The sequence below is a fragment of the Tursiops truncatus genome, chromosome 3 (assembly GCF_011762595.2).
Source record: "Tursiops truncatus isolate mTurTru1 chromosome 3, mTurTru1.mat.Y, whole genome shotgun sequence".
Lineage (NCBI taxonomy): Eukaryota > Metazoa > Chordata > Mammalia > Artiodactyla > Delphinidae > Tursiops > Tursiops truncatus.
Genome location: NC_047036.1, coordinates 132,526,696 through 132,553,783, shown reverse-complemented (window position 1 = coordinate 132,553,783; position 27,088 = coordinate 132,526,696). Strand labels below are relative to the sequence as shown.

Below are 27,088 nucleotides of genomic sequence, written 5' to 3'. Positions count from 1 at the left end.
AGCAGCCTTCTGCACTCAACACTGGTGTGCTGTCACAGCAAAACTTTGCCTGAGCCTGGGGGAGGGATCCCTTGCAGGTAGTTACTAAAGATTTCTAAATGGTATGGGGCAGCAGTGGTTTATGTAAGGAGGGAAAATATAACTGATTACAAGCATGATGTTCACTGAGTTGATGGTCAGCAAATCCTGGAGTATATGAATTGTTGAGTTTGATTTAGTCAACCATGGGGCCAGCCCATGTAATTTTCTGTGTATGGAGCCAACCATTTTACTGTCTCTGTAACAGGCCACCCTGCCAAATAGGGCTGGGACCAGGGAGAGGTGAGTGAGGTGGCGCTAGGGCACACGTGGTACAAGGGGCTCACCCTCCCAAGTGAATGCATCTTAGTTCTGGCCCTGTAATCAAAGGCCCACTCTGTAGTCTCCTGTTTCCTCTCCAAGGATGAGGCGGGTATAAAACAAACACCAGATACACCATGGCTTACCTCTGGTCGGGGAAGGAGAGTGACTAGAAAGGGGCATGAGAGAACTTTCTAGATGATGGAAATGCCCTACATGTTGACTGGGTTCTTGACTACACACATGTATACATTTTTCAAAATTCATGAAAGTATATGTACACTTAAGATCTGTGCATGTTATTGACTGAATGGTTGTGTCCCTCCCAAATTCTTATGTTGAAATCTTAACCCCCTATTGTGATGGTATTAGGAGGTGGGACTTTTGGGAGGTAATTAAGTCATGAGGGTGGAGTAGTCATCAATGGGATTAGTGCCCTTGTAGGAAGACACATGAGAGAACTCTACGGCTCTCTTTTCTCCATCACGTGGGATACGATGAGAAGAAGGCTGTCTGTAAACCAGGAAGTAGGCTCTCAACAGACACTGGATCTGCTGGCACCTTGATCCTGGACTTCCCACCCTCTAGAACTGTGAGAGATCATTGCTGTTTAAGCCACCTAGTTACTGTATTCTTGTTATAGCAGCCTGAACTAGGACAGTGCATTTTATTGCTTACGATTATACATCAATAACAAAAGTAAATTAAAAAGCCCACTGGGCTATATCATAGCCTAATTTACTTCCCAACATTTGCTTTCAAAGATAAAAAAACATGATTTGAGTTTCATCCAAAAGAGGGCTGCAGCTTAAGCCTGCATAGGCATGTAAGAAGGATGACTGGGCTGTGCTCACAGCCCAAGGGGCCCCTCATGGACTCGTTCCCCCAAGAGAGCTGCCTCCTCACTCCCCACCCACACCAGGTGCTGCAGCCTCTCCTCTGAACCCAGTAAAGCTCTGGGCATGTTCAGTCTTCTTTCAAATATCCTGTGAAAGGAACTTTTGAGCAGCAGGCAGCTTTCAATGGATATCCCTGGAGGGGACGAAAAGCAATCAGCTACTTTTTTCCCCCTGTGTGATTCTCTGACTTATTTTCTTGCTTTGTCTGAGTCCAGAGTTATTTACTGGGGTGGGCACACCTGATTTCAAATTCCAGTTCCATCAATTTACTAGCTAGATGAGCAAATTACTTAAACTCTCTTAGCCTTGGTCTTCCCTAAGTAAAGATAATAATACCAACTCCTGTAGGGTTGTTGGAGGTTTAAATGAGATGACATACGTACAGCACTTGGCATGGTGCCTGGCACGCTGGAAGCACCCACTGAAATAACAGCCCTTCATATTCCTTCGTTTTGGTAATTTGGTAAGTAAAGACTACGAAAGTACAGCTTCCTGGTCAAATTTCCCCCAGCAGCTTTGGCTACAGTCATGATCCCCTGAATGTGGACAGTACATCTGTGGGGTACAATTTCATACAACACGGTGTATCCTACACAGTGATGTGACAGAGAGCAGAGCTGAGACCAGCTGACGGAACATACCCAAAAATGCAGATTTTGCTCAATATTTAGAACTTTATAAAAATAGGAGCTGTCCAACAACAGACTGTGCTGGGTAAGGACGGAGACACATGACATAGGGGTGTTAGAAGGGAGACCTGCCTGGAACAGAGGGTTGGAATAGTGTGTTATTAACTCCCCTCTGAAGTGCAAGCTCCAGTGTGGTCCTCCGGGTGCTCATCTTTCTTAGCGGTCTTCTTAACCCCCACTCCCACCCAAGGAGTTTCTAATATAAGTCTCCCTTAGCACTTCCTGGCAAGCACAAATAAAAATATATTTGGGTAGGTGGAAACTGTTCAGCAGCTCTCCCCAGTTCTAGGCAGAGAAGAAGAATTGTGGAATTGTTGTATCACACACAGGGCTTAAAAAAAAATCCCCCTTACAGACCCGCTCAATGCACATAGGAGGCCTCTTGTTGACATTCCTCCATCAGTCCTGGATTCTGGTCTGGACCATTCAGGCCTCAGTGGATGGCCCAAGGACCAGCACGAAATGAGCAGAATTCAAATCCTCCTTCTAAGTGAGCAAGCTCCCCTTATTCCCAACTCCCCCCACCAAAAACACACCACACCCATGCAGGAGGAAACACATACACATGCTGGGAAGTACATGCACACACACCCACGCAGGGCACCCATCTGACCTGCTGGCTCAATAGGAGGCTGGGCCCTATTGAGAAAATGTGGGAATGTGGGAGCCGGGGCATTTTCTGAGGTTTGGCAAAGAAAAACAGGAATGTGACATGACTTCAGACATTGGACACTTGCTACAAATCTCTTATACTGAACCAACCCTGCTAGCTGACTCAGGCTACAATCAATGTCTGCCTTTCGAAACTAATTATGTACCCTGTTTAGGATGTCTCACTTAAAATCAAGCTTGGTTAAATCGATCCTGCACAAAATAGATACCTTTATGAGATCTCAAGAAATCATCCTGATTCAGGAATTGGAGCATATTATTAATGTGTGACACTGATGCACATTTTTTTAAAGGCGAAACAGTGTGTGTGTGTGTGTGTGTGTGTGTGTGTGTGTGTGTGTGTGTGTGTTTTGGGTTTTTTTCCTGGCTGCACCATGAGATGTGTGGGATCTTAGTTCCCTGACCAGGGATTGAACCCGTGCCCCTTGCATTGGAAGTGCAGAGTCTTAACCACTGGACACCAGGGAAGTGCTGGTGTGTATGATGAATACCCCTGAGGTCGAATCAAGGCTCATACTAGGGCAATGTTTAGATACCGATGATGACACTAAACAAAAGACCAAACCCACAATCTCTAAAGACCAAAACATTGCTGGGAAGTTATTGGTAAAATTTAAGGAATGATTTGTGGCACAATCTATATCACTTGCAAGGCTGTTTTATGATAGACTCTCTACAAGTTAATTACTCAGAGATATTTTTAAAGTTTCCACTCATATACTAATTTCAGTTACTAGACCAGTTGCTAAAGGCTTTTTACATTTAATATTAACCCTAAGTGACAGAGCTCTTAGGCAGGGGTACTTGGACTCCAAACTCCGGAAGAGGAAACACTTGCTGACTGAATTTCTCCAAAGGTAGTTGATGTTTTCACTGCTTCTGCTGGCTACCTTCGGGTGGCTGGGTGTTTCCTCTGAGGTCTTTTAATTCCTTGCCTGTTCCTGTCACCCTGGAACCCACCAAATTGCGAAGTCCTGCCTCTAGCTCTCTGACAAGTCAACCACAAGGCAAAGAGCTACTGCTGACCACCTATGACTGAAGGTCGACCCAGCAGCACGGCAGTGCATCGAAGAGGCTGGCCAGGAGGTTGGGCTCTGGACCGACAGACCTCAGCGTAGGGCCCTGCTCTGCCACAGCCTAGCTTTGTGATACTGGTCGAGTTACTTAATCCCTCTGAGCCTCAGTTTCTCCCTTTGTACAATGGTGGTAAGACGGCCTACCTCAAAGAGCTCCCCATGGGTAAAATGAGAAAACACATTTTCTCGCACACTGAAATGTTCTCAGTGGTTATTTCTGAGTCACAGGATTTTGACTGCTGTCTTTGAACTTTCTGATACTCTTCATGCACAACGAGCGTGTACATTAAAAAAAAATAAAGCTGTTTTAAGGGGAGAGAAAAGGAAGGAAGCATCATGCAGAGTGCAAACCCTGTCCATTACAGCCTCTGGATGAAGCTATGACCAACTCAGGAAATGGCTCTGACCCACGGACATTTTCTTCTTAATAATAATGGCTACTATTCCTAAGCTCAGCACTACAGAGATGGGTTCGTCTCACTGCTACAACATTATCAGGTGGGTAGTATTGATATTTGCCTTTTACGGAAGAGTTAACCAAGGCCTAGGAAAGTCAGAAAATTTATCCACAGAGTCAGGATTTGAACCTAGCCTGGGGACTTCAGCCCCTGGGTGCCAATCAGCTTTGGGACCAAGGTATGCTCTCTCACTGCCCCTTCACTGCCACCTTCAGGGAGGGAGCAGGGATCCCGCTCTTGGCTCGTTTCCTCTGGCAATGATTTACTACTGGTGTAAACCAACCAGGGACCACCTGGCCTGACAGCTGAAGAGGCTGCCACTCAGGTGACTGCAGAAGGGTCCTGCCTGAAGGTGAAGACAGTGAGCCTGGCTGGGGTGCGATCTCCTGAGCCAAGTGTCCCCAGATGATCCGTCTCATCCACAAGGGCTCACTGGCTTCTCTGGGTGCTGCTGGGGAATGGTGATGGCCCAAAGGAGCAGGATAAGCCCTGGACTTGGAGGCAGGGACCCGGGTTCCACTCCTGGCTCTGCCACTAATCAGTCACCCGGCCTGAGGAAAGACATCCCTTCTCTCCGGATCTGCGAACCAGGAGGACTTCTAGGCCTTACATCCTCCAAGTGTCTCAACTTCTCAAATAAAAAGCTCAGGGTGAAAAATGGCATCCAGGAGCATTAAAAATAAATTCTTGTTTTCAGTGGCAAAGGCTTGAGCTCCATCTCGTCACTCCACAGGCCTCCTAACGCTGGTATTTTTATTCCCCTCAAAATAACCTTTTCAAAAGGCATCTGCAAACTACTGCATTGGCCTTTCTGTGGAGAGGACGCTTTCATGCTCTGCAGGGAGTCGCCATTAGCATGCATTACAGCAGATTCTAGACAGACCTCTGGGAAAACTGAATGCCACGGGAGGGAAGCACAGAGCAAGTGTCTAATTGAGGGACACCGGGCATTCCGAGACCCCACGCCCTCACAGAGACCCTTGGCCCAGGGAGGGTCTGTGACTCACCGGGCAACTCTTTATAACTTTTTGATTATCACTGATGTGAATCAAAAGGAGACCTTCCTGGGTCCACTTGGATACTTTGGCCAAGAACCAAGAAGAAAAAAGATGACTTTTAAAAATGCCTAATTTGTGTTATATGATTCAGGTCTAAATCCATCGGAGCTAGGGCTGCTGTAACAAATTACCACAAACATGGTGGCTTCAAATATTCGAATCTCTCACAGTTCTGGAGGCCTGAAATCAAGGTGCTGGAAGGGCCACGCTCCCTCCAAAGGCTCTAGGAGAGAATCCTTCCTTGCATCTTCCAGCTCCTGCAGGTCCCTGGCATTCCTTGGCTTATGGCAGCATCACTCCAATCTCTGCTTCTGTCTTCACATGGCTTCTACCCTTTGCATCTCTCTGTGTATGAACCTCCCTCTCCTTTCTCTTATAAAGACACCAGTCATTGGATTTAGGGCTCCCCCTAACTCCAGGATGATAACATTTCCAGATCCTTACCTAATTAAATTCACAAACTCCCTACCTCCAACTAAGGTCACATTCTGAGGTTCTGGGTGGACCTGAATTTGGTGAGGGGTAGGGCTGGGGAATGCTCAGACCAACTCAGTACGAGTGTCCTGGCGGTTCAGCAAGCCTCACATGGGTTCAGGCCTGGCCAGGGGGGTAGCACTCATGTTTTCTACCTGACATCCTGATCTAGCCCAAGCGATCAGCTTTACAGATGATGGAACTGAGGCCCAGAGAATAGAAGTGTCTTGACCAGTGGCATACAACTAGGTAATGCCACAGGAGGCAAGAATAAAGAAAGAAGAGGGTGTAGAGGTGGCTAAGGAGGTGCGGTGGCAGTGGGGTGGGAGGGGATGAGGATGTAATTACTGTTTTACTTGTGGGAAAACAAGAACGGCAGCTTTGCATTTGCAACCATTGTCCAAAGAAGGTCTAGATGGGGAAAAAATGATAACTAGCTTATTAGAGACACAATTTAGGAGACTTTGAAGAATTAGTACCACTCTGAGGATCAGTGTGCAGGGGACTGTTTGCCTCTTTTTTCTGGCCCAAGGAATGAGAGCTCCTCTCACTGGGCAAAAGGCTTTCCAGACTGGTCCCTGAAACATCATGCGTACAGATGCCTGCTGGTTGCCATGGTGAATGATACTGATCTGAAGAAATGAATAATGTGAGCGTTGGGGGCGACAGTGGAATTACTCACACAGTGGTGAGAGAGACATCAAGTAGAGCCCAGAGCAGAGGAGGGAGAAGGCAACATCCTTCAGCTTTGGTCCACTCTGCCTCTGAGGGCTGCGTTCTAACCGGATCCACTGTGAGCATCAGGTAAGGGACACAAATGGCTCTTCTTGGAAATGGAAATGGCTTTTCCTTTCACACTGCTTGGAGGAGGGCCAGGCAATGGTAATACGAACAGCTAAAAATAGGGGGGATTTAAAAACAGAAGCAGTGGAAGAAAAATAAATAATGGGAGACATTTAGTCGTAAAAGCTGTGAATGCTGCATCTTGACAGAAAGCTCTTCAAAATGTCTGCTGTAGAAAACTCAGTCTGCAAAGACAGACAGCACAGATGTGAGGCAAACAGAAGAGATTCATGACAAGAAACAGCATTCCTGATCACTCCTGATGGGTTTATGAGGGCTATTGCCTCTGTATCGTCAGTAATGAATTAAGCTCTTTTCATTGTGGTCCCTATTTATACGGGTGTGGCGGGGTGGATGGGTGTGTATGAGAAGGAGACCCATGGAGGGAGCGCAGATACTCAGTGTCTCTGCAAAGACTCTCGCTGGAGGGATCTGAGCACACCTGCCTTGTCCCTTTCATCCCCCATTTTTCTGGGAGAAAATTTCCAGCCAAACGGAAAGGAACTCCCCTTCCTGAGCATTTTAGTTCATTGTCATCCATAGAGAAGAAAAACAAGGCCTGAAAAATCATTCACTGCTGGGCATCTTCCTGTAGCTCACTTCCTCTAGGAGCACGGGCACGAACACAGGTGGTTGGAGGGAAGCAGGGAGGAGAGAAAGCAGCTCGTAATCGAAATCCGTGTGGCTTAATGTCCAATTCAGGTTAAAATCTGATCGACTGATTTTTACTCTGTCATTGCAATCTGAAATGAAACCTTCTGCATTTCGTGTGAGAGAGGAGGGGCAGAGAACTGAGCTGGGTGAGATCTATCCGTGAACATACACAGGTTGACTATGGCTGTCTCCGAATTTTAGCTCAGGGGAAATTCAGTAGAGGAGAACAATATCTCTCAAACACATAGAATTAAAAAGAAATGAAAAAGCTTGAAGATGGCGCACTTTTAGCAAAGCGAGAGGGCTGGCAATCTGAAGAGGGCTCATTTCACGTGTCAGGAAAAACGGCAACCCAGTCTTGGTACCAGCACCTCATTTTGCAATAACCTTCTACGACTAAACCCGGCAGCCTTGTCTTTGTAAATCCAGCGGTTACGTGGCTTTGGGTCTTGTACCTGTTAGCTGATGGCTCCTCTCAGATTGCTCATCTGTAGAATGGGAATCTAGTTCAGAGGGTGTGATGAACAAAGGATATTTACTCTTATATGTTGAGCTTCTAGTGACCTGTGACATAGCAACTGCTCGCTATTGCTGGTTATTACCATCATTAACAGTCACAGGACCAGCAGTTATCAAACAGCAGCAGTGATGCTGGTATTCGGAGCTGATTATCTTGACCTGTGAAACTAATTTTCTGGGTAGTTCGGCTTTGAAAAAAGCTAACGAATGGACAAAACATGAGCAGAGACTTTGGGGAGAAATCAGCTCCTGCTGAGTGATGATGCAAATCTCCTCCGGCTACGGGCAACAGCACTTGGAAGCTAAAAACAGTGGCCAGAATGTTCTAGATGAATGAGCTCACAGCACTTGGGGCAGAAACAGGAGTTCCAGAGGGAAATTTTAGGTGAAACAACTGCCTGACCTGGAGGTCACAGGCCCGTGGGGACTCACGTGGGGACTCTGAGGCTGTGCTGCTTTGTCCTTTCACTGCCTTTTTTCCCCTTCTTTTTTTAAGGTTTGGGAACAATGTTGTATTTAAAGAATCTGAGCCGCGGCAGGATGAGGCTGGGGGATGTGCGTGCATCTCTTTGGGGCCTGACGGCCCCCAGCTTTGGCATGAGACAGCCCTGATTTGAACTGTGGTTCTGCCGTTTCTCGGCACTGCCTAGCTGAGCACTGTCACCTCTTGGCCTCCATCTCTTTGTCTGTAAATCGGGGTCAATATTAGTCCCCATCTCGAATGCTCAATGAATGGTGGCTATGACTATCATAAATAAACACTTAAATGAGGAGATGACACTCTTCACTTTGATTCTGGTTTCAGAATCGAGATGAACATCGAGGTTGGGAACGTTTCTTATACGGGAGCCATCATTTCCTGGTCGTCCTCGGAGCCCTGCCTGGAGGACTATTACCATATTATGTATAGGCCCAATTGGAACAGCATCTTCTCTGGCTATCTTCGCTACAGCTTCCACCACGAGGAGAAGGTGCCTCGAACAATCAGCTCCGTGGTGCTGGAACACCTCACCCCTTCCACTCTCTACTTCCTGTGCATCAGCTGCAAGAAGATCCTCTTCCCCTACAGGCACTACTGCACCATGTTCCACACCCTGGATAAGAGTCCACTGGCTGCGGGAAGTTCCCTGGTGGACCCCCAGATCTCCCTTTGGGTGCTGATGGCCATTCTGCTGGCCTGCTTCACAGCAGTCTTAGCCTTCATCTGCCTCCAGTTCTGGTGTATCCGTTGCCATGAGCCTCGATGGTCCTACAGAGCCGGCCTCATGGAGGAAGCCAATGGCCTGGTGAGATGGCCAGAGGAGGCCCCGGGTCTGGGTCAGGGGGAGGAAGACCTGCAGGGGCTCCCCCTGGTGGAAGTGCCACGCAAGAACTCCGGAGCTGACGCGGAACCAGAAGCCGCAGTCGCAGCGGCCGAACAGGATGCCCCCTACGTGGGTGCCCTGAAGAGGGAGGGCGGTGTTCATCCTGCCGCACTGCCTCATTTTGGGGAGTGAGAGGTGGAGGGGAGGCAGCCCACATCAGGTAGCTTAAAGCCCTCCACGCAGCAGGTCTCTGGTAAAAACGCATCTGTAGACTACCCATTCGCCTCCCCTCAAATGTCAGAGCTCTGACACATGGACCACCTGGTTGGATGAATGCCCTTTGGCAAAGCTTCTCTAGCTGGAAAACATATAACCCCCTGGTGTGCAAAGGGAGGAACATGGCACCTCTTAGGAGTGTCCATTTAGGGTAGGGTGTCTCAGTTAGGAATTAAAAGCATTATTTCAATATTAAAACAAACATGAATATATTATGGTATAGAAAGTGAAATCTGCATGACTTAAATAAAATGCAAAACTTCCAGGAAATTTTTGAGTTGAAGATGGGCTCTTGAGTTATGCTTTCAGTCAGCTCTGCTGTTGTCCAGTCTCCTGGACAGTGTCCTCTGCTGTTGAGGGGGATTATTTTGGAAAGATGTAAGAAGCCTTGCTCTAGAGTGTTTTCCAACTTTCAGCCAATCGCACACCATTTTGTACCCCATCTTCACCTTTTTTTAAACCACAGACTATCTTTACGATTATTAACAATACCTTTTCTTTAAATTGACTCAGTTTTTAAACTTATTTTAAAACATAGGCTTATGCTACTCCCCAAATGAAAAACCAGCACCCTCCTGCTATAAATAGAAGGGAAGATACATAATAAATAGAATGAAAACAAAACAATACTAAATTTGACTTGGATACTATTGCCTACTAAGGACTCTGAGCTCAGGGCCTGCTCTCTCATCTCTGACCTAAAGGGAGATTAGGGCTTCCCTGGTGGCGCAGTGGTTGAGAGTCCACCTGCTGATGCAGGGGATACGGGTTCATGCCCTGGTCCGGGAGGATCCCACGTGCCGTGGAGCGGCTGGGCCCGTGAGCCATGGCTGCTGGGCCTGCGCATCCGGAGCCTGTGCTCCGCAACGGGAGAGGCCACAACAGTGAGAGGCCCGCGTACCGCAAAAAAAGAAAAAAAAAAAAAAAAAGGGAGATTAGCAGTCGTTGGAAAGGTATTAAAGACATATTAGCACCAACATAAGACTTGCTCCTTGGTATAATCAGCAAGGTTTGAAAGAGTATTGCAAAGGGAGTTACTTTGTGAGTGACTGTTAATTCATGCCATGACTGTGACTGTCTACAGTGCTGTCTGTAAGGGTTCCCTGATTTGACAGAGTTGCCTTGACCAGACTGGCTGCTCTGGAGAAGACACCTGTACTCTCTCAGCATCATCCTAAGACTTTCTAAGCCCCACATTCAGGCCCAAGTGAAGGGCACTCATCTTGGTTCCTCACACTTCCCAATCTAGGGCTCCCGGCCTAGAGAAGCACCTTTTCTAACCATGCTATATTTATCCAGTCACTTCTTCTTCTAAGTCCCTCTGTGCTTACTTTGTGAAAATGGGGTCAAAGGTGGCCATTTTTCATGCATCACACACACAAAAATCTTGGCTTTTTTGCCGTTGTTGAGCTATTGCACCCTTTCTGTAGCGTTCTCCCACACAAACCCGCAGGGTAAGAAACGATCTCCTACATATGTCATGGTGATGGTAAGACTTTGTGAAGGGTGTCCCCCAGTGCCCACCCCGGGTGTGGAAATGGAGCTGGAGGAGGGGGGAGATGCGTCTGTTTCAACCTCTGCTAAATCCCCAGCATGGAGAACCTGCCCAGCACCTGGCCTACAGTGGCGGCTTAAGGAATGTCTGTTTAACGAATGGCAAAGGACTGAAAGTTCAGAACAGGCACCACCTGGGAAGCTTTGTTAGTGTCAGGACTGGCACTGTGAACAAAGCAGCAAAGAGACAGGAGGAGACCCCTCAGCACTAACTCCGGCCATCTGGGATTTCCTTCAAAGCTCCACCTTCCCAACTGCTTCCTATCTGCAAATCCCTCATCTTCACGGAGCACAAAATCCCAGAATCGCAGGATGATACCACAATGAATCAACCGAGAACAGGAGGCGATGGGACGCCGAGACAAGGAGACCCACAGGCCTATTTCCCTGCTTGCCTCATAAAGTCCTCCCCAGACTGTTCCTGCCCAGAATCCAGCCCCACCAGGTCTGCGCTCACCCTCACCCCTGCTAGTTGTGAACAAATAAAGATGAATATACTTGCAGTTGTTTCTGCCTGGATTTCACTGCTGCCTCTGTATCTCCATGCTTCTTGCTTTTCCGATTTGGGGAACACTCTTCTACCTGCTTTTGCTCACTAGTCCTCTTAGAAGTAGGACACAGGCAAGACCACTCACCTTGGACCCATAGAGGTAATAAGGCTGGACGTTGGCGGGTTTATCTCTTTGCGGTTCTTGGGTGAAAGGAATGGCAGTTCGGACAAAACTAGTAGAAGAAAAGAGATGGGGCAGGAGTTAACTGGGTCCCAATATTATTCTTCACGGGACTTGATATAGCGGGAGCCCTCCCTGATCAGGCACACCCACACTGTTTCTTAGGCCGTGGCCTATACAGGTACTTCTGACAGACTCCCGTTTAACTGTCTCCTTTTCATAGATGGGAACACTGTAATCCAGGTTCACAGGCTCAACTCTGGGCTTGCAGCTGCTCAGACAGTGGTCAAGAAAGTCGAGAACAGGGTGGGCCTGGAAACAGCCTTCTCCAGGGCTTGGACCCTCCACCCTCAGTTTGGTTTCCTCAAGAGTAGAGTGCTGCAAACTCTTTCTTTAAAGGCCCAGATAGCGAATATGTTCCGCTTTGCCAGCCAGATGGTCTCTGTCACAACTACTCAACTCTGCTGTAGCATAGAAGCACCCATAAACAAGCTCATAAACCGTAAATGAGTGAGCACGGATGCCAGAGTTCCAGTAAAACTTCGTGAATTTCAAATTTCTACTTGTCACCAAGTTATAATTCTTTGGATTTTTTCCCTAGCCGTCTCAAAATATCAATACCATTCTTAGCTCACAGGCTGAACAAAAAGAGCTGGCAACTAGAGGTGCCTCGTGGGCTGGAGTGTGCAGATCTCTGCACAAGAGGATTGAAAGTCCCAAATCTTTAGAGAACCGGAAGTCCATCTTGCTAAGTGTGTGGATCCCTCCCAGACCCTTCCGTGACTCTGGCACATACTTATTCTACGCTGGCCGTGAGCCAGGCCCTGATGACACTGACAGGGCTTGTCTGGAGGAGACAGCTGGCTGCTTCTACTGCCACCCCCACTCTGCTTTGCACAGAGACTCCCTTACCGGTTGGTGGACCCATTGTAGCAGTAGTTGGGGAGGAAGTCGAAGTTCAGCTCCCAGAAGACGTGCAGGGTGATGCGGCCGTAGGGGGCAGACACGTTGTGATTGGCCTCCCGGAACATGGCATCGAAGCTGTCCAGGGTCATGTGCTTACACAGCAGCCGGTGGGTGAGCCGATTGATCTCCAGCAGCCACTCCAGCTCCTGCCCAGAGAGAGAGCCCGCGGCCGCTGAGGACTCACACACGCGCCTTGCACGCAGACACCATCATCCGACAGATGCCTTTCATGCAGGTGAGGGCCCCTCAGACAACTTTATAACGGCCAGCATGGGGCTAGGACTGCTTACAGTAGTATGCGACGTTCCCTTCTTCTGAGTGAAGGAAGTACCAGACCATGCCCAGGGAGGCTGCGTGCCTGCCCAGAGAAGGGGACCACAGACCATGTGCAAATCCCTTGCCTGCAGCCCCCTGGGTAGAAAAGCATGACTACTTGCTCTGCAGTTTCTAGGTTAGTAAGGAAAAAGCTTGTCCCTCTGAGTTGCAAGTAAAGTAAAAGAAAGTTGTGAACATCCATCCATCACCAGAGGCTATCTCCACGCTGCCGAAAGCAATCAAAAGAGTTACCACCTACTAAGTACTTACAATTAGGTTGGACCATGTGAAACTACTGTTTTTTAGGTCAAACACCATCAATGTTAGTAATTTTTTATGGTTCAGGCTAATACATGCCAAGCAGTATTCTAAGCACTTTACATGTTTTAACTCACTTCATGCTCAAAACCCCCTATACGGTCAGCATGATGGCTGTTCTTACTGTATACATATAGGAACTAGGCTTTAAGAAGTGCAGTAACTTGGCTTCAAATCCAGGAAGCTGGGCTCCAAAGTTCACATTCTTAACAGTTGTATACTATAGAAATTTTAAAAACAGCTGGGGGCAGAACATTCCCTCATCTGGACTCCTCCTGTGCCCCTCAGTCACACAGGGTTTGGTTACACATGTTGGCAAAGGTTTGGCTGCAAGCTATGGACGAAGGACGTGCATGAGCTGTGGGCCCTGGCCATTTGAAATCCAACCTTCAGGCAGAGAACAGGAGCAGAGTGGATAATATCTGGACAGAGCAGGTCACTGCACTTGCTAGGAAGTAAAAAGGATAAAATCCTTTGGGCTGGCTTTAGTTCCTTGCTATATTGCTATCAGAGAGAATCAAAGCACAGTCCTGTGCAGAAAGCATCTCTGTGATGCTCTAGGACACTCCTATACCGTAGTGGTTAAGCCATCTTTTGAGATGGGTATGACTGCCCCTGTTTCACAGGGGGGAAAACCGAGGCTCAGAGGGTGAAGTAACTCGCTCAGGGTCATAGAGTGAAAACAGAACAGGGCTTAGGATGTGATCCCAGGTCTTATGACTACAAGTCACGTGTGTTTGGCCCCTGTGACACAGCTGCCTGGAATAAAGAAGCAATGACTGAGAAAGCCCTTTGAAAAGTAAAGATGGCTTTACAACATAAAAGCTAAAAGAACATCGGCAAAGGCAGTTCCCCAGAGTGTGGCCAGGAGGTGGGATGGTCAGAGGGCCAGCTGTAAGAGCTGGGCCTTGGAGCCCAGGTGTCTACAGTCATAGGAGGTGGCCTCACACCAGAGATTCAATTTTATTCTCATCAGCCACAAGAACCCTCTGACTCTGGTTGGGGTCCAGAGTGTGGTAAGCCCAGACCACGCTTCCAATCTTGGAGCTTCGTCTCTCTGAAACTCAGATTCTGTGGCTCTAAATCGGGGGCAAAATACTGTATCAAAGCAACCTTAACTGGCTGCAGGTAAGTGAGACAAGCAGGGGGAGGAGGGAGCCCCGGGCTGAGCTGTCCGTGGCAAATTGGAGAGCCGCTGCCAGATAAAGGTGGAGCGGCCACTTCACGCCATCTGATTATTTGTTACTACGTCAGAATGGGGTTTAGTGATGGCAGATCTTGCCATCTCTTGAAAGAAGGCCAAAATCTGGATTGCAATTCTGGAATGGTAGCTGGAAGAATAAGTTTCCAGTCACTGTGCACCTTGAAGTAAATGAAGGGTGGAAATACAGAATCAGCTGTCTGCTTCCATCTCTTGGGGCCTAGCTAGCTGGATGGTATTTTTGTTCCTATTCACTTAGGGTGGGTAAGTAAGTAAGTAAAAGTAAGTAAGTAAATAAATAAATGCAATGAATGTGCATGATTTTATTTCTAAGATCACTGAGTCCCTTAGCACATGGAGGTGCCCTATTACCATGAAGAGAGCTACAGATGAGAAACTGGGATTGAACAATTTCTGTTCCAATGTTCTGTGATTTTAATGGTCTCAGAGATGTGCATCAGAGACTGAAGGATAGAGTGCTCAACTCCGCTGATATGGGGGTGCTGGAAATGTAGGTCCACGTCTTCCGCCATGCCCCAGGAGTTTTTATTATGTAATGCAAACTGTGTTTTGCATCAGCCGTGTACTTCCAGCCTTTCAATCAGAAGAGGGCACTTGCCTGAGGGATGCAGGGCTCAGTGCATCAAGGCACAGAGGTTTAGAAGGCCACAGGGGTGGTCCAGGTGCCTTCTGAGAGGATGTCAGCTCTCTATACTAAAGCCGGTTTACTGGGGGGCAACACAGAGAAGCAGCACTGGGGAAACAAAACACCCAAACGGGCAACTTCTGTGAAGTAGTGGAAAGGGCTTCTCCACGGGAACCGGAAAACTTGAGTGTCAGCCGCACTTGGCCGTTAAACCAGCTCTGTGGTCCAGGAGGGCCAGGAGAATAGGGGTCTCAAACTCAGGCACAGCAAGGCCTGTTAGGTCATCCCATGAATGAATCGTGCCACAGGGCCTGCGGCAAACCCAGGAGAGCCCAGCCCAGCCGATGAGAAAGTCTAGTCATTTCTAGGCAATTGCTGCTATCTGGGAAGGCTGGTCTGAGGTTGCCAGAGCTTCTGCAGTTTTATTCGAATTCTTCCAAGTGTTAAGTGTTGCCTCCAAATTTCAAATATGCTTCACAGCCTAAACAAAACACAGCCTGCAGGCTGCCAGCTCTCAACTTTGGCATCAGATCCCTCCGAGAATCTACTTGCTCAGCTGCGTATGATTAGGGCCACCGACCGATGAAATCTCTGCAACCCTCCCAACGGTGCATCAAGCCACCCCCTCCCCTACCTCAGGACGGAGCTTCTAGGGTGGAGGGAAGGGCTGAGGGGAGCATATCCCTTGCTTTGTTTCTCAGAAGAGGCAGAAGCCTTCTCAGCCAAGGCAGTGGGGGCCTCCTGACCCTACAGGAGAGAGCATCCTTGGGCTCTCCTCTTCATGGGCTTCAGGGGAAGTGGCTACTCTCCTGGGGGATGTTGCCCTCACCTGACAAACACAGGCTTTCACTGTTTGTTTTGATTTTGTTCACAGCTAAAAGAACATTCAGTGCCTTTTAAGGGCTGGGAAGAGGCCATAGATACCCACACACAACCCAAAACCAGTTTTTCCGTAAGATATGCTCATTCATTACTGGAAAACTAGAAGATACAGATAAACAAAGAAGATAAAAACAAAAATCCCACCTCTTGGAGATAATCACTGCTAACATTTGGCAAAGAAAAATATTTCTTAAAGTAGATCTCCCAGAAGAACTTGTGCTATATCATAGTCTCTCAAAGTCAGTGACCCAGTACTTTGGTGGGCAGTTGGGTCAAGTTCTCTTGGAAATGCTTCTGAGAATCTACCCTGAGAGCACCTCATTTGTAGCTCAAAATTTCTATGTTCCTCTCTTTTTTCATAAGCTATTTTCATTAAGGGCAAGGAACTATGCAAAGCTCTTTCCTGGCAGTATCTCATTTCACCCTTTCGACAAGTCTATGAGGTGGATTCTAATATTTCCTCCATTGTACTACAGGCTTGCAGTGTAAGATAAGCAACTCACCCAAGATCACCCAGCTAGTTAAGTGGCAGGGCCAGGACTGGGATCCCAAGGTCTTTCTGATGCTAGAGTCCTAGTTCTTAGTTCCTTTTTCTTTCTTTCTTTCTTCTTTTATTTAATTTATTTTAAACTTATTTTTTTGGCTGCATTGGGTCTTTGTTGCTGCACGGACATTTTCTAGTTGGGGTGAGTGGGGGGGCTACATTTTGCTCTGGTGCACACGCTTCCCATTGCGGTGGCTTCTCTTGTTGCAGTGGCTTCTCTTGTTACTAGGCATGCGGGCTTCAGGAGTTGCGGCGCACAGGCTGAGTTGCTCCGTGGCATGTGGGATCATTCTGGAACAGGGATCGAACCCATGTCCCCTGCATTGGCAGGTGGATTCTTAACCACTGCACCACCAGGGAAGTCCCAGTCCCTTTTTAAAAAACCACTTTGTCCATTAAAAAAAAAAAACAAAAAACGCTTTTTATTTTGAAATAATTTCTGACTTACAGAAAAGCTGTGAAAACTGCAGACTTCCTGCATACTCCTGACCCAGTTTCTCCAATGTTAACCTCTTACATAAGTTACCTAAAGTAGGAAACTAACATTGGTACAATTCTATGAACTAAATGACAGACCTTATTCAAATTTCACCATTTTTTTTTTCCATTTTACGGTTCAATCCAGAATCCCACATTGCACTGAGTTGTCATGTCTCCTTAGCCTTTTCCAATCTCTAACAGATTTCAGTATCTCTTTGTCTTTTATGATCTGGATGCTTTTGAAAAGCATCGTTCATTCTTTTTTTTTCTTTTTTGCAGTACGCGGGCCTCTCACTGTTGTGGCCTCTCCCATCGCGGAGCACAGGCTCCGGACGCGCAGGCTCAGCGGCCACGGCTCACGGGCCTAGCTGCTCTGTGGCATGTGGGATCTTCCCGGACAGGGGCATGAACCCGTGTCCCCTGCATCGGCAGGCGGACTCTCAACCACTGCGCCACCAGGGAAGCCTGCATTGTTCATTTTTGAATGCCATGTGATTTGGGTTTATCTGATATATTCTCATGATTAGACTGAGATTATGCATTTTGCATTATGCATACATATCAGGGGATACATGAATATACCTTATTTCTGGTGATATTAACCTTTCATGCTTGGTTAAGATGGTGTCTGCTATGAATGGATAAAGAAGATGTGACACATATATACAATAGAGTATTACTCAGCCATAAAAAGAAATGAAATTGAGTTATTTGTAGTGAGGTGGATGGACCTAGAGTCTGTCATACAGAGTGAAGTAAGTCAGAAAAAGAAAAACAAATACCGTAGGCTAACACACATATATGGAATCTAAAAAAAAAAAAAGAAAAATGGTTCTGAAGAACCTAGGGGCAGAACAGGAATAAAGACACAGACGTAGAGAGTGGACTTAAGGACACGGGGAGGGGGAGGGGTAAGCTGGGACGAAGTGAGAGAGTGGCATGGACATATATACACTACCAAATGTAAAATAGATAGCTAGTGGGAAGCAGCCGCATAGCATAGGGAGATCAGTTCGGTGCTTTGTGACCACCTAGAGGGGTGGGATAGGGAGGGTGGGAGGGAGATGCAAGAGGGAGGGGCTATGGGGATATATGTATACGTATAGCTGATTCACTTTGTTATACAGCAGAAACTAACACAACATTGTAAAACAATTATACTCCAATAAAGATGTTAAAAAAAAAGAGAAAACATAATAAGTATTCTGCAAAAAAAGAAAAAGAAAGATGGTGTCTGCTAGATTTCCCCATTGTAAAATTAGTATTCTTCCCTTTGCAATTAATAAATATCTTGAAGGAGATAATTCGAGACTATGTAAGAATGCTTTTTCTTCTCTAAGTATTTTTTAAATTTTTGAGTAATCTGAGTAATTTTAAAACTTTGGTGAAATACAGATAACATAAAATTTACCATTTTAACCCTTTTTAAATTAGGGTTAGATACATTCATATTGTTGTGCCACCATCACTACCATCCACCTCCAGCACTTCTTAATCTGCCCAACTGAACCTCTGTACCCATTAAGCACTAACTCCCTATTCCTTGGCAAACACCACTGTACTTTCTGTCTCTATAAACCTCACTATTCTAGAAACCTCATAATAAGAAGAATCATAAAATACTCTTCGCAAAGTTCTGCCCACTAATTTTAGCATCTGTTACTGGATCCTGCCTGCAACCATTACTACTGTGGTGTTCTAATGGTGATTTTCTACTTCTCTCATTCCTTCTACCCATCTGCTTTTGAAGCGTTAAAAGCTTCCTTTGATTCACCTAAAGACTGATCAATCAAGTTATTCTAATTCTTGGAAAGAACTGGCAGAAAGTAGTTCAAATTGCTGATTAATAAAAGAAGGTAGCAGGCCTGTCCCATGCTTTTGCATCAAGAACAACTATATAATTTGCACGTCCCAGCACAAAATGAAAATGTGGGGACCCTTGCTAGAAAATGATTAAGAATTCCAAGATGGTGACAGCAGAGCATTAAACCATTGAAGAGCCTCTGTGGGCTCTATACTACTGCACACCCACGAAGCTGACACTGCTGTGTAACCTTCCCTGGTTTGTTAGGACCACCCAGCTACTTTACAGAGCTGTAGGATCCTAAAGGACAAGCAGCTGTGCCCCAGGGCTGGCCATTTCTAGAGATCTCAAGACGCCCCCTCCACTCCCATTCTCTAGGCAACCAGGAAGGTAAGATTATTCTTATTCTTTTTAAATCTTTTTTTTTTTTTCCATCTCATTCAGATGAGAAAGAGACCCATTGCTTCTCTGTAACTAGCTCAGTACCAGGCTAACAACAACCCCCAATGAGGCTGCTAGTCTGAGGAGTCCCAGAGCAGAACTCACAAGGGCCCCCATCTCTTACCACGATGGAGGTCAGGTCCTCACTCTCAAAGCGGCTGATGGCCTGGTCCAAGGATTTATACATGGCGGCAGAGATGCGCTGGGTAATGAGTCTGTTCAAGTCAATTGATCTACCCAACAGCTGCATAGAAGAGAGAGAGACAGAGAGAGAGATACAGGTTACTTATGGTTTGTTTGCACAGGCATATGACAACTAAATGCAATGCACTGATAGGAAATTGTACTAAAATTATAAACAACATGGCCAGGACAAATAGGGACTCTATGAAGAAAATAGTATTATTAAACTTCCTGAGTATGATAATTCTATTTGGATGATGAATGTCCTTGTTCTTAGGAGATACACGCTGAGGTATCAGCGGTAAAGTGTCATATGTCTCCAACTTACTCTCAACTGGCTAAGAAAAAAGTATGTATATTAAAATATGTATTTTATTATAGTGGGTTGGCCAAAAAGTTCATTTGGTATTTTTCCATAGGATGTTACAAACATTTTGGTCAACCTAGAATTTATATATAAATATGTTTTTTAAATTATATATACTATAAACGTATATTTAAACTACACTTACTATATTTATGAGAGAAAAAACACATATATGAGAAAAAGAAAGTGAATCAAATGTGGTTAAAACATGAATGATCATGAATCTGGCTACAAAGTATATCTGTGTGTTTACTGTGTTATTCTTTGATAAACACAGATGTCAAAATCCTGAACAAAATACCAGCAAACAGAAACCAACAGCACATTAAAAGGCTCATACACCATGATAACTGGGATTTATCCCAGGGATGCAAGGATTCTTCAATATACGCAAATCAATGTGATACACCTCATTAACAAATTAAGGAATAAAAAACATATGATCACCTCAATAGATGCAGAAAAAGCTTTTGACAAAATTCAACATCCATTTATGATAAAAACTCTCCAGAAAATGGGCATAGAGGGAACGTACCTCAACATAATAAAGGCCATATATGACAAACCCACAGCAAGCATCATACTCAGTGGTGAAAAACTGAAAGCATTTCCACTAAGATCAGGAACAAGACAAGGATATCCACTCTCACCACCCTTATTCAATATAGTTTTGAGCAGTCAGAGAAGAAAAAGAAATAAAAGGAATCCAAATTGGAAAAGAAGAAGTAAAACTGTCACTGTTTGCCGATGACATGATACTATACACAGAAAATCCTAACGATGCCACCAGAAAACTACTAGTGCTAATCAATGAATTTGGTAAGGTTGCAGGATACAAAATGAATGCACAGAAATCTCTGGCATTCCTATAGACCAACAATGAAAAATCAGAAAGAGAAATTAAGGAAACATTCCCATTTACCACTGCAACAAAAAGAGTAAAACACCTAGGAATAAACCTGCCTCAGGAGGCGAAAGACATGTACTCAGAAAACTATAAAACAGTGATGAAACAAATCAAAGATGACACAAACAAATGGAGAAATTATACCATGTTCTTGGATTGGAAGAATCAATATGGTGAAAATGATTAGACTACCCAAAGCAATCTACAGATTCAATGCAATCCCTATCAAACTACCAATGGCATTCTTCACAGAATTAGAACAAAAAAATTTACAATTGATATGGAAACACAAAAGACCCCAAATAGCCAAAGAAATCTTGAGAAAGAAAAACGGAGTTGGAGGAATCAGGCTGCCAACTTCAAACAGTACCACAAAGCTATAGTAATCAAGACAGTATGGTACTGGTACAAAAACAGAAAATTAGATCAATGCTACAAGATAAAATGCCCAGAGATAAACCCACGCACATAGGGGCACCTAATTTACAACAAAGGAGGCAAGAACATACAATGGAGGAAAGACAGCCTCTTCAATAAGTGGTGCTGGGCCACCAAACCAGCTTTACAACAAACGCTAAAGGAACTTCTCTAGGCAGAAAACACAAGAGAAGGAAAACACCTACAATAAAAAACCCAAAACAGTTAAGAAAATGGTAATAGGAGCATACATATCGATAATATCCTAAAATGTAAATGGATTAAATGCTCCAACCAAAAGACATAGACTGGCTGAATAGATAAAAAAACAAGACCCATATATATGCTGTCTACAAGAGACCCACTTCAGACCTAGGGACACACAGAGACTAAAAGTGAGGGGATGGAAACAGATATTCCATGCAAATGGAAATCAAAAGAAAGCTGGAGTAGCAATTCTCATATCTGACAAAACAGACTTTAAAATAAAGACTATTACAAGAGACAAAGAAGGACACTACATAATGATCAAGGGATCAATCCAAGAAGAAGGTATAACAATTGTAAATATTTATGCACCCAACATAGGAGCACCTCAATACATAAGGCAAATGTTAACAGCCATAAAAGGGGAAATCGACAGTAACACAATCATAGTAGGGGATGTTAACACCCCACTTTCACCAATGGGCAGATCATCCAAAATGAAAATAAATAAGGAAACACAAGCTTTAAATGACACATTAAACAAGATGGACTTAATAGATATTTAAAGGACATTCCATCCAAAACAACAGAATACACTTTCTTCTCAAGTGCTCATGCAACATTCTCCAGGATAAACTGTATCTTGGGTCACAAATCAAGCCTTGGTAAATTTAAGAAAATTGAAATCGTATCAAGTATCGCTTCCAACCACAATGCTATGAGACTAAATATCAATTACAGGAAAAAAATCTGTGGAAAAATACAAACACATGGAGGCTAAACAATACACTACTAAATAACCAAGAGATCACTGAAGAAATCAAAGAGGAAATCAAAAAATACCTAGAAAGAAAGGACAATCTAAACACGATGACCCAAAACCTATGGGATGCAAAAAAATCAGTTCTAAGAAGGAAGTTTATAGCAATACAATTCTACCTCAAGAAACAGGAAACATCTCAAATAAACAACTTAACCTTACAACTAAAGCAATTAGAGAAAGAAGAACAAAAAACCTCCAGTTAGCAGAAGGAAAGAGATCATAAAGATCAGATCAGAAATAAATGAAAAAGAAATGAAGGAAACAATAGCTAAGATCAATAAAACTAAACGCTGGTTCTTTGAGAAGATAAACAAAATTGATAAACCAATAGCCAGACTCATCAAGAAAAAAAGGGAGAAGATTCAGATCAATAGAATCAGAAATGAAAAAGGAGAAGTAACAACTGACACTGCAGAAATACAAAGGATCCTGAGGGATTACCACAAGCAACTATGCCAATAAAATGGACAACCTGGAAGAAATGGACAAATTCTTAGAAAAGCACAACCTCCTCAGAATGAAACAGGAAGAAAGAGAAAATATAAACAGACCAATCACAAGCACTGAAGTTGAAACTGTGATTAAAAATCTTCCAAAAACAAAAGCCCAGGACCAGATGGATTCACAGGTGAATTCTATCAAACATTTAGAGAAGAGCTAACACCTATCCTTCTCAAACTCTTCCAAAATATAGCAGAGGGAGGAACACTCCTAAACTCATTCTACGAGGCCACCATCACCCTGATACCAAAACCAGACAAAGATGTCACAAAAAAAGAAAACTACAGACCAATATCACTGATGAACATAGATGCAAAGATCCTCGACAAAATACTAGCAAACAAAATCCAAAGCACATTAAAAGGATCATACACCATGATCAAGTGAGGTTTATCCCAGGAACACAAGGATTCTTCAATATACGCAAATCAATCAATGTGATAAACCATAGTAACAAACTGAAGGATAAAAACCATAAGATCATCTCAATAGATGCAGAAAAAGCTTTCAACAAAATTCAACACCGATTTATGATAAAAACCCTCCAGAAAGTAGCCATAGAGGGAACTTACCTCAACACAATAAAGGCCATATATGACAAACCCACAGCCAACATCATTCTCAATGGTGAAAAACTGAAACCATTTCCACTAAGATCAGGAATAAGACAAGGTTGCCCACTTTCAACACTACTATTCAACATAGTTTTGGAAGTTTTAGCAATCAGAGAAGAAAAAGAAATGAAAGGAATCCAAATCGGAAAAGACGAAGTAAAACTGTCACTGTTTGCAGATGACATGATACCATACTTAGAGAATCCCAAAGATGCTACCAGAAAACTACTAGAGCTAATCAATGAATTTGGTAAAGCAGAAGGATACAAAATTAATGCACAGAAATCTCTTGCATTCCTATACACTGATGATGAAAAATCAGAAAGAGAAATAAGGAAACACTCCCATTTACCATTGCAACCAAAAGAACAAAATACCTAGGAATAAATGTACCTAAGGGGACAAAAAACCTGTATGCAGAAAACTATAAGACACTGATGAAAGAAATTAAAGATGCTACAAACAGATGGAAAGATATACCATGTTCTTCAATTGGAAGAATCAACATTGTGAACATCACTGTATACCCAAAGCAATCTACAGATTCAATGCAATCCCTATCAAACTACCACTGGCATTTTTCAGAGAACTAGAACAAAAAATTTCACAGTTTGTATGGAAACAAAAGACCCTGAATAGCCAAAGCAATCTTGAGAAAGAAAAACAGAGCTGGAAGAATCAGGCTCCCTGACTTCAGACTATACTACCAAGCTACAGTAATCAAGACAGTATGGTACTGGCACAAAAACAGAAGTATAGATCAATGGAACAGGATAGAAAGCCCAGAGATAAACCCACACACATATGGTCACGTTATCTTTGATACAGAAGGCAAGAATATACAATGGAGAAAAGACAGCCTCTTCAATAAGTGGTGCTCGGAAAACTGGACAGCTACATGTAAAAGAATGAAATTAGAACACACCCTAACACCATACACAAAAATAAACTCAAAATGGATTAAAGGCCTTGGTGTAAGGCCAGATACTATAAAACTCTCCGAGGAAAACATAGGCAGAACACTAGATGACATACATCACAGCAAGATCCTTTTTGACCCACCTACTAGAGAAATGGAAATAAAAACAAAAATAAACAAATGGGACCTATGAAACTTAAAAAGCTTTTGCACAGCAAAGGAAACCATAGACAAGACAAAAAGACAACCCTCAGAATGGGAGAAAATATTTGCAAACGAAGCAACTGAGAAAGGATTAATCTCTAAAATATACAGGCAGCTCATGCAGCTCAATATCAAAAAAACAAACAACCCAATCCAAAAATGGGCAGAAGACCTAAATAGACATTTCTCCAAAGAAGATATACAGATTGCCAACAAACACATGAAAGAATGCTCAACATCATTAATCATTAGAGAAATGCAAGTCAAAACTACAGTGAGGTATCACTTCACGCAGGTCAGAATGGTCATTATTAAAAAATCCAGAACCAATAAATGCTGGCAAGAGTGTGGTGAAAAGGGAACCCTCCTGCACATTTGGTGGGAATGTATATTGATACAACCACTATGGAAAACAGTATGGTGGTTCCTTAGAAAACTAAAAATAGAACTGCCATATGACCCAGCAATCCCACTACTGGGCATATACCCGGGAAAACCATAATTTAAATAGAGACATGTACCACGATGTTCATGGCAGCACTATTTACAATAGCCAGGACATGGAACCAACCTAAATGTCTATTGACAGATGAATGGATAAAGAAGATGTGGCACATATATACAATATAATATTACTCAGCCATAAAAAGAAACGAAACTGAGTTATTTGTAGTGAAGTGGATGGACCTAGAGTCTGTCATACAGAGTGAAGTAAGTCAGAAAGAGAAAAACAAATACTGTATGCTAACACATTTATATGGAATCTAAAAAAAAAAAGGTACTGATGAACCTACTTGCAGGGCAGGAATAAAGAGGTAGACACAGAAAATTGACTTGAGGACATGGGGTGGGAGGGTGAAGCTGGGGTGAAGTGAGAGTAGCATGGACATATATACACTACTGAATGTAATACAGTTGGCTAGTGGGAAGCAGCAGCATAGCACACAGAGATTGGCTCGGTGCTTTGCAATGACCTAGAGGGGTGGGATAGGGAGGGTGGGAGGGTGGGAGGGAGGGGATATGGGGACATGTGTATGCATATGGCTGATTCGCCTTGTTGTGCAACAGGAACTAACACAGTATTGTGAAGCAATTATACTCCAATAAAGATATTAAAAAAAAAAAGTTGAGGAAAAATACGATGCATTCAGACTGTAGGAAGAGGCTCAGGATACACTCTGGTACCCCATGCATTGCTGACATCCTGAATCTACCCTTGAAGTTCTTCCTGTATCCGTCCTGTGCCCCAGTTCAGAATCACCAGGGAGTAGCAGTCCCCCCAGCAAGGGCCTACCGTGTACCTTTATGGCGATGAATTTAAAAGCATGAGGAGAAAGGCTGACTACAGGCTGGAAAATATAGCTTAGGATAATTTCCACTGGGGTACATGTGGGCATTACTGCAGATGCTACATAGATAGCAATAAACATTTATTGAGTACCTGTTGTATGCACTGCACTTTGCTAGGTGCCCAAGGATTATTCTCAACTATTTTATTTTTTTCTGCTTCCCTTTTGGGAGAGATTTTCCACCAACTGACTAAGGCTCCTTATAGCACACACAGAGCCCTCAAGATTAATATCCTGTGACTAATTCTGGGTGCACTGGTAACTGATAGCTGTAATCTTCTGAGAGGCTGAAGGAAAAACTCTCTTTGAGCCCTTACTGTTGGCAGAGGTGAAAATGTTTTTTTCCTCTTACGATTCTCCATTTCTCTTAGATTTCTCAGAGCAATGGGAATATCCAGGGCTTCCAAGGTAAATCCTCTCCTCTTTATCCAGGGCATCTTCTCAGTCTCAGCCCTGCTTCCCTTCACCCAAGTCTTCTCCACAAACACGTGAACCACAGGATAAGCACACAGAGGTCACAGCATGAAGGCCCTTTCAACACTGTGTGGCTGACAGCAGGGCTTAGGAGTAGGATGCAAGGTCTGCTGGAGCATCTCTTATTTTTGTCTGCCAGGCTCACGTGAACATCTTTAAGCAGGGATATGTTTCTAGTTTCTGGCAGAATTTCCTCTACATCTGGGGTCAAATGTTAACAGAGACTAACTCCATAAAAACAAACCATAATGGGCCCTGTTCAGGGGTAGATTTACCCATTTCTGAACATTAGTCCCGACTGAAGGAGGTGGGCTGCAGCTTATGATGGGAGGACAAAGGTGGCCGCTACTCATCAGAGGTGAATGGCAGCTGGGCTGAGAAGCCTAGAACTTGAACCGAAGGAAGCCCAATGCCTCTTGACTGTAAGATTCTGAGGAGGTGTTATATCCATGGTCAGCAGCCCACGCGGGGCAATACCCAGGGAAGATGGTAAGCAGTCCAGATTTCCAATCTCTAGGCTAACGTCACAGTTCCTCTCTCCTGCCCATTCCACCTCTGTCACCATACCTGGACGTGTCTCTGCTTCAACAGCGTTTCGTAGCGGTTGGATGGTGGGTATGGAATGATGACTCCATAATTCTTACATTCAGCCCTAAAACGTTTATCCAACAGGACACTGGAAGGGATAAAAGTGAAATAAGGCCAGTAAACATGACGGTGAATGGTGATCAATCACCCAGCCATGTGTATTTCAAACGACAGAATCTACTCATGAAGTGCTACCTCATATTTTTTAAATATTTTTTTTCTGATCTAGAGCAAAGTTCTTCTAATTTTTTTCAGCCCCAAAAGCTCAATATGTGAAATAGAATTTCTGCGTTAAAGACAGGCAACACAGAAGTTGAGACGCTTTCTTGCTTTTATTCATTCACCATAAAAGCAATTGAGTCCCTGCTTAGTATATCCCAGGAAACATTCTAGGTATCGAGGATACAAAGTTCTTGTCCTTATGGAGCTTACGTTCTAGTAAAGAGAGACTG

The 27,088-nt window shown here is 44.3% G+C and overlaps 2 protein-coding genes across 2 annotated transcripts in view; one reads left to right on the top strand and one right to left on the bottom strand.

Moving 5' to 3' along the window:
• CYFIP2 (cytoplasmic FMR1 interacting protein 2) overlaps window positions 1-27,088 on the bottom strand; it is a 131,567-nt gene that overhangs the window by 41,035 nt on the left and 63,444 nt on the right. Inside the window, exons 20-23 of the mRNA XM_033853510.2 lie at window positions 26,616-26,724; window positions 19,208-19,327; window positions 12,399-12,598; window positions 11,451-11,538 (exon numbers count right to left, since the gene is read on the bottom strand). Of these exons, the coding sequence (XP_033709401.1) occupies window positions 11,451-11,538; window positions 12,399-12,598; window positions 19,208-19,327; window positions 26,616-26,724 (517 nt within the window). The remainder of the gene's footprint in view (window positions 1-11,450; window positions 11,539-12,398; window positions 12,599-19,207; window positions 19,328-26,615; window positions 26,725-27,088) is intronic.
• On the top strand, window positions 8,372-9,177 carry FNDC9 (fibronectin type III domain containing 9). The gene has a single exon (XM_004324914.4). It carries the CDS (start codon window positions 8,494-8,496, stop codon window positions 9,175-9,177), a length of 684 nt encoding a protein of 227 aa, XP_004324962.1. The 5' UTR covers window positions 8,372-8,493.

Coding starts and splice junctions, on each gene's coding strand:
- FNDC9 (XM_004324914.4), top strand. CDS start 8,494: ATGAACATCGAGGTTGGGAACGTTTCTTATACGGGAGCCATCATTTCC.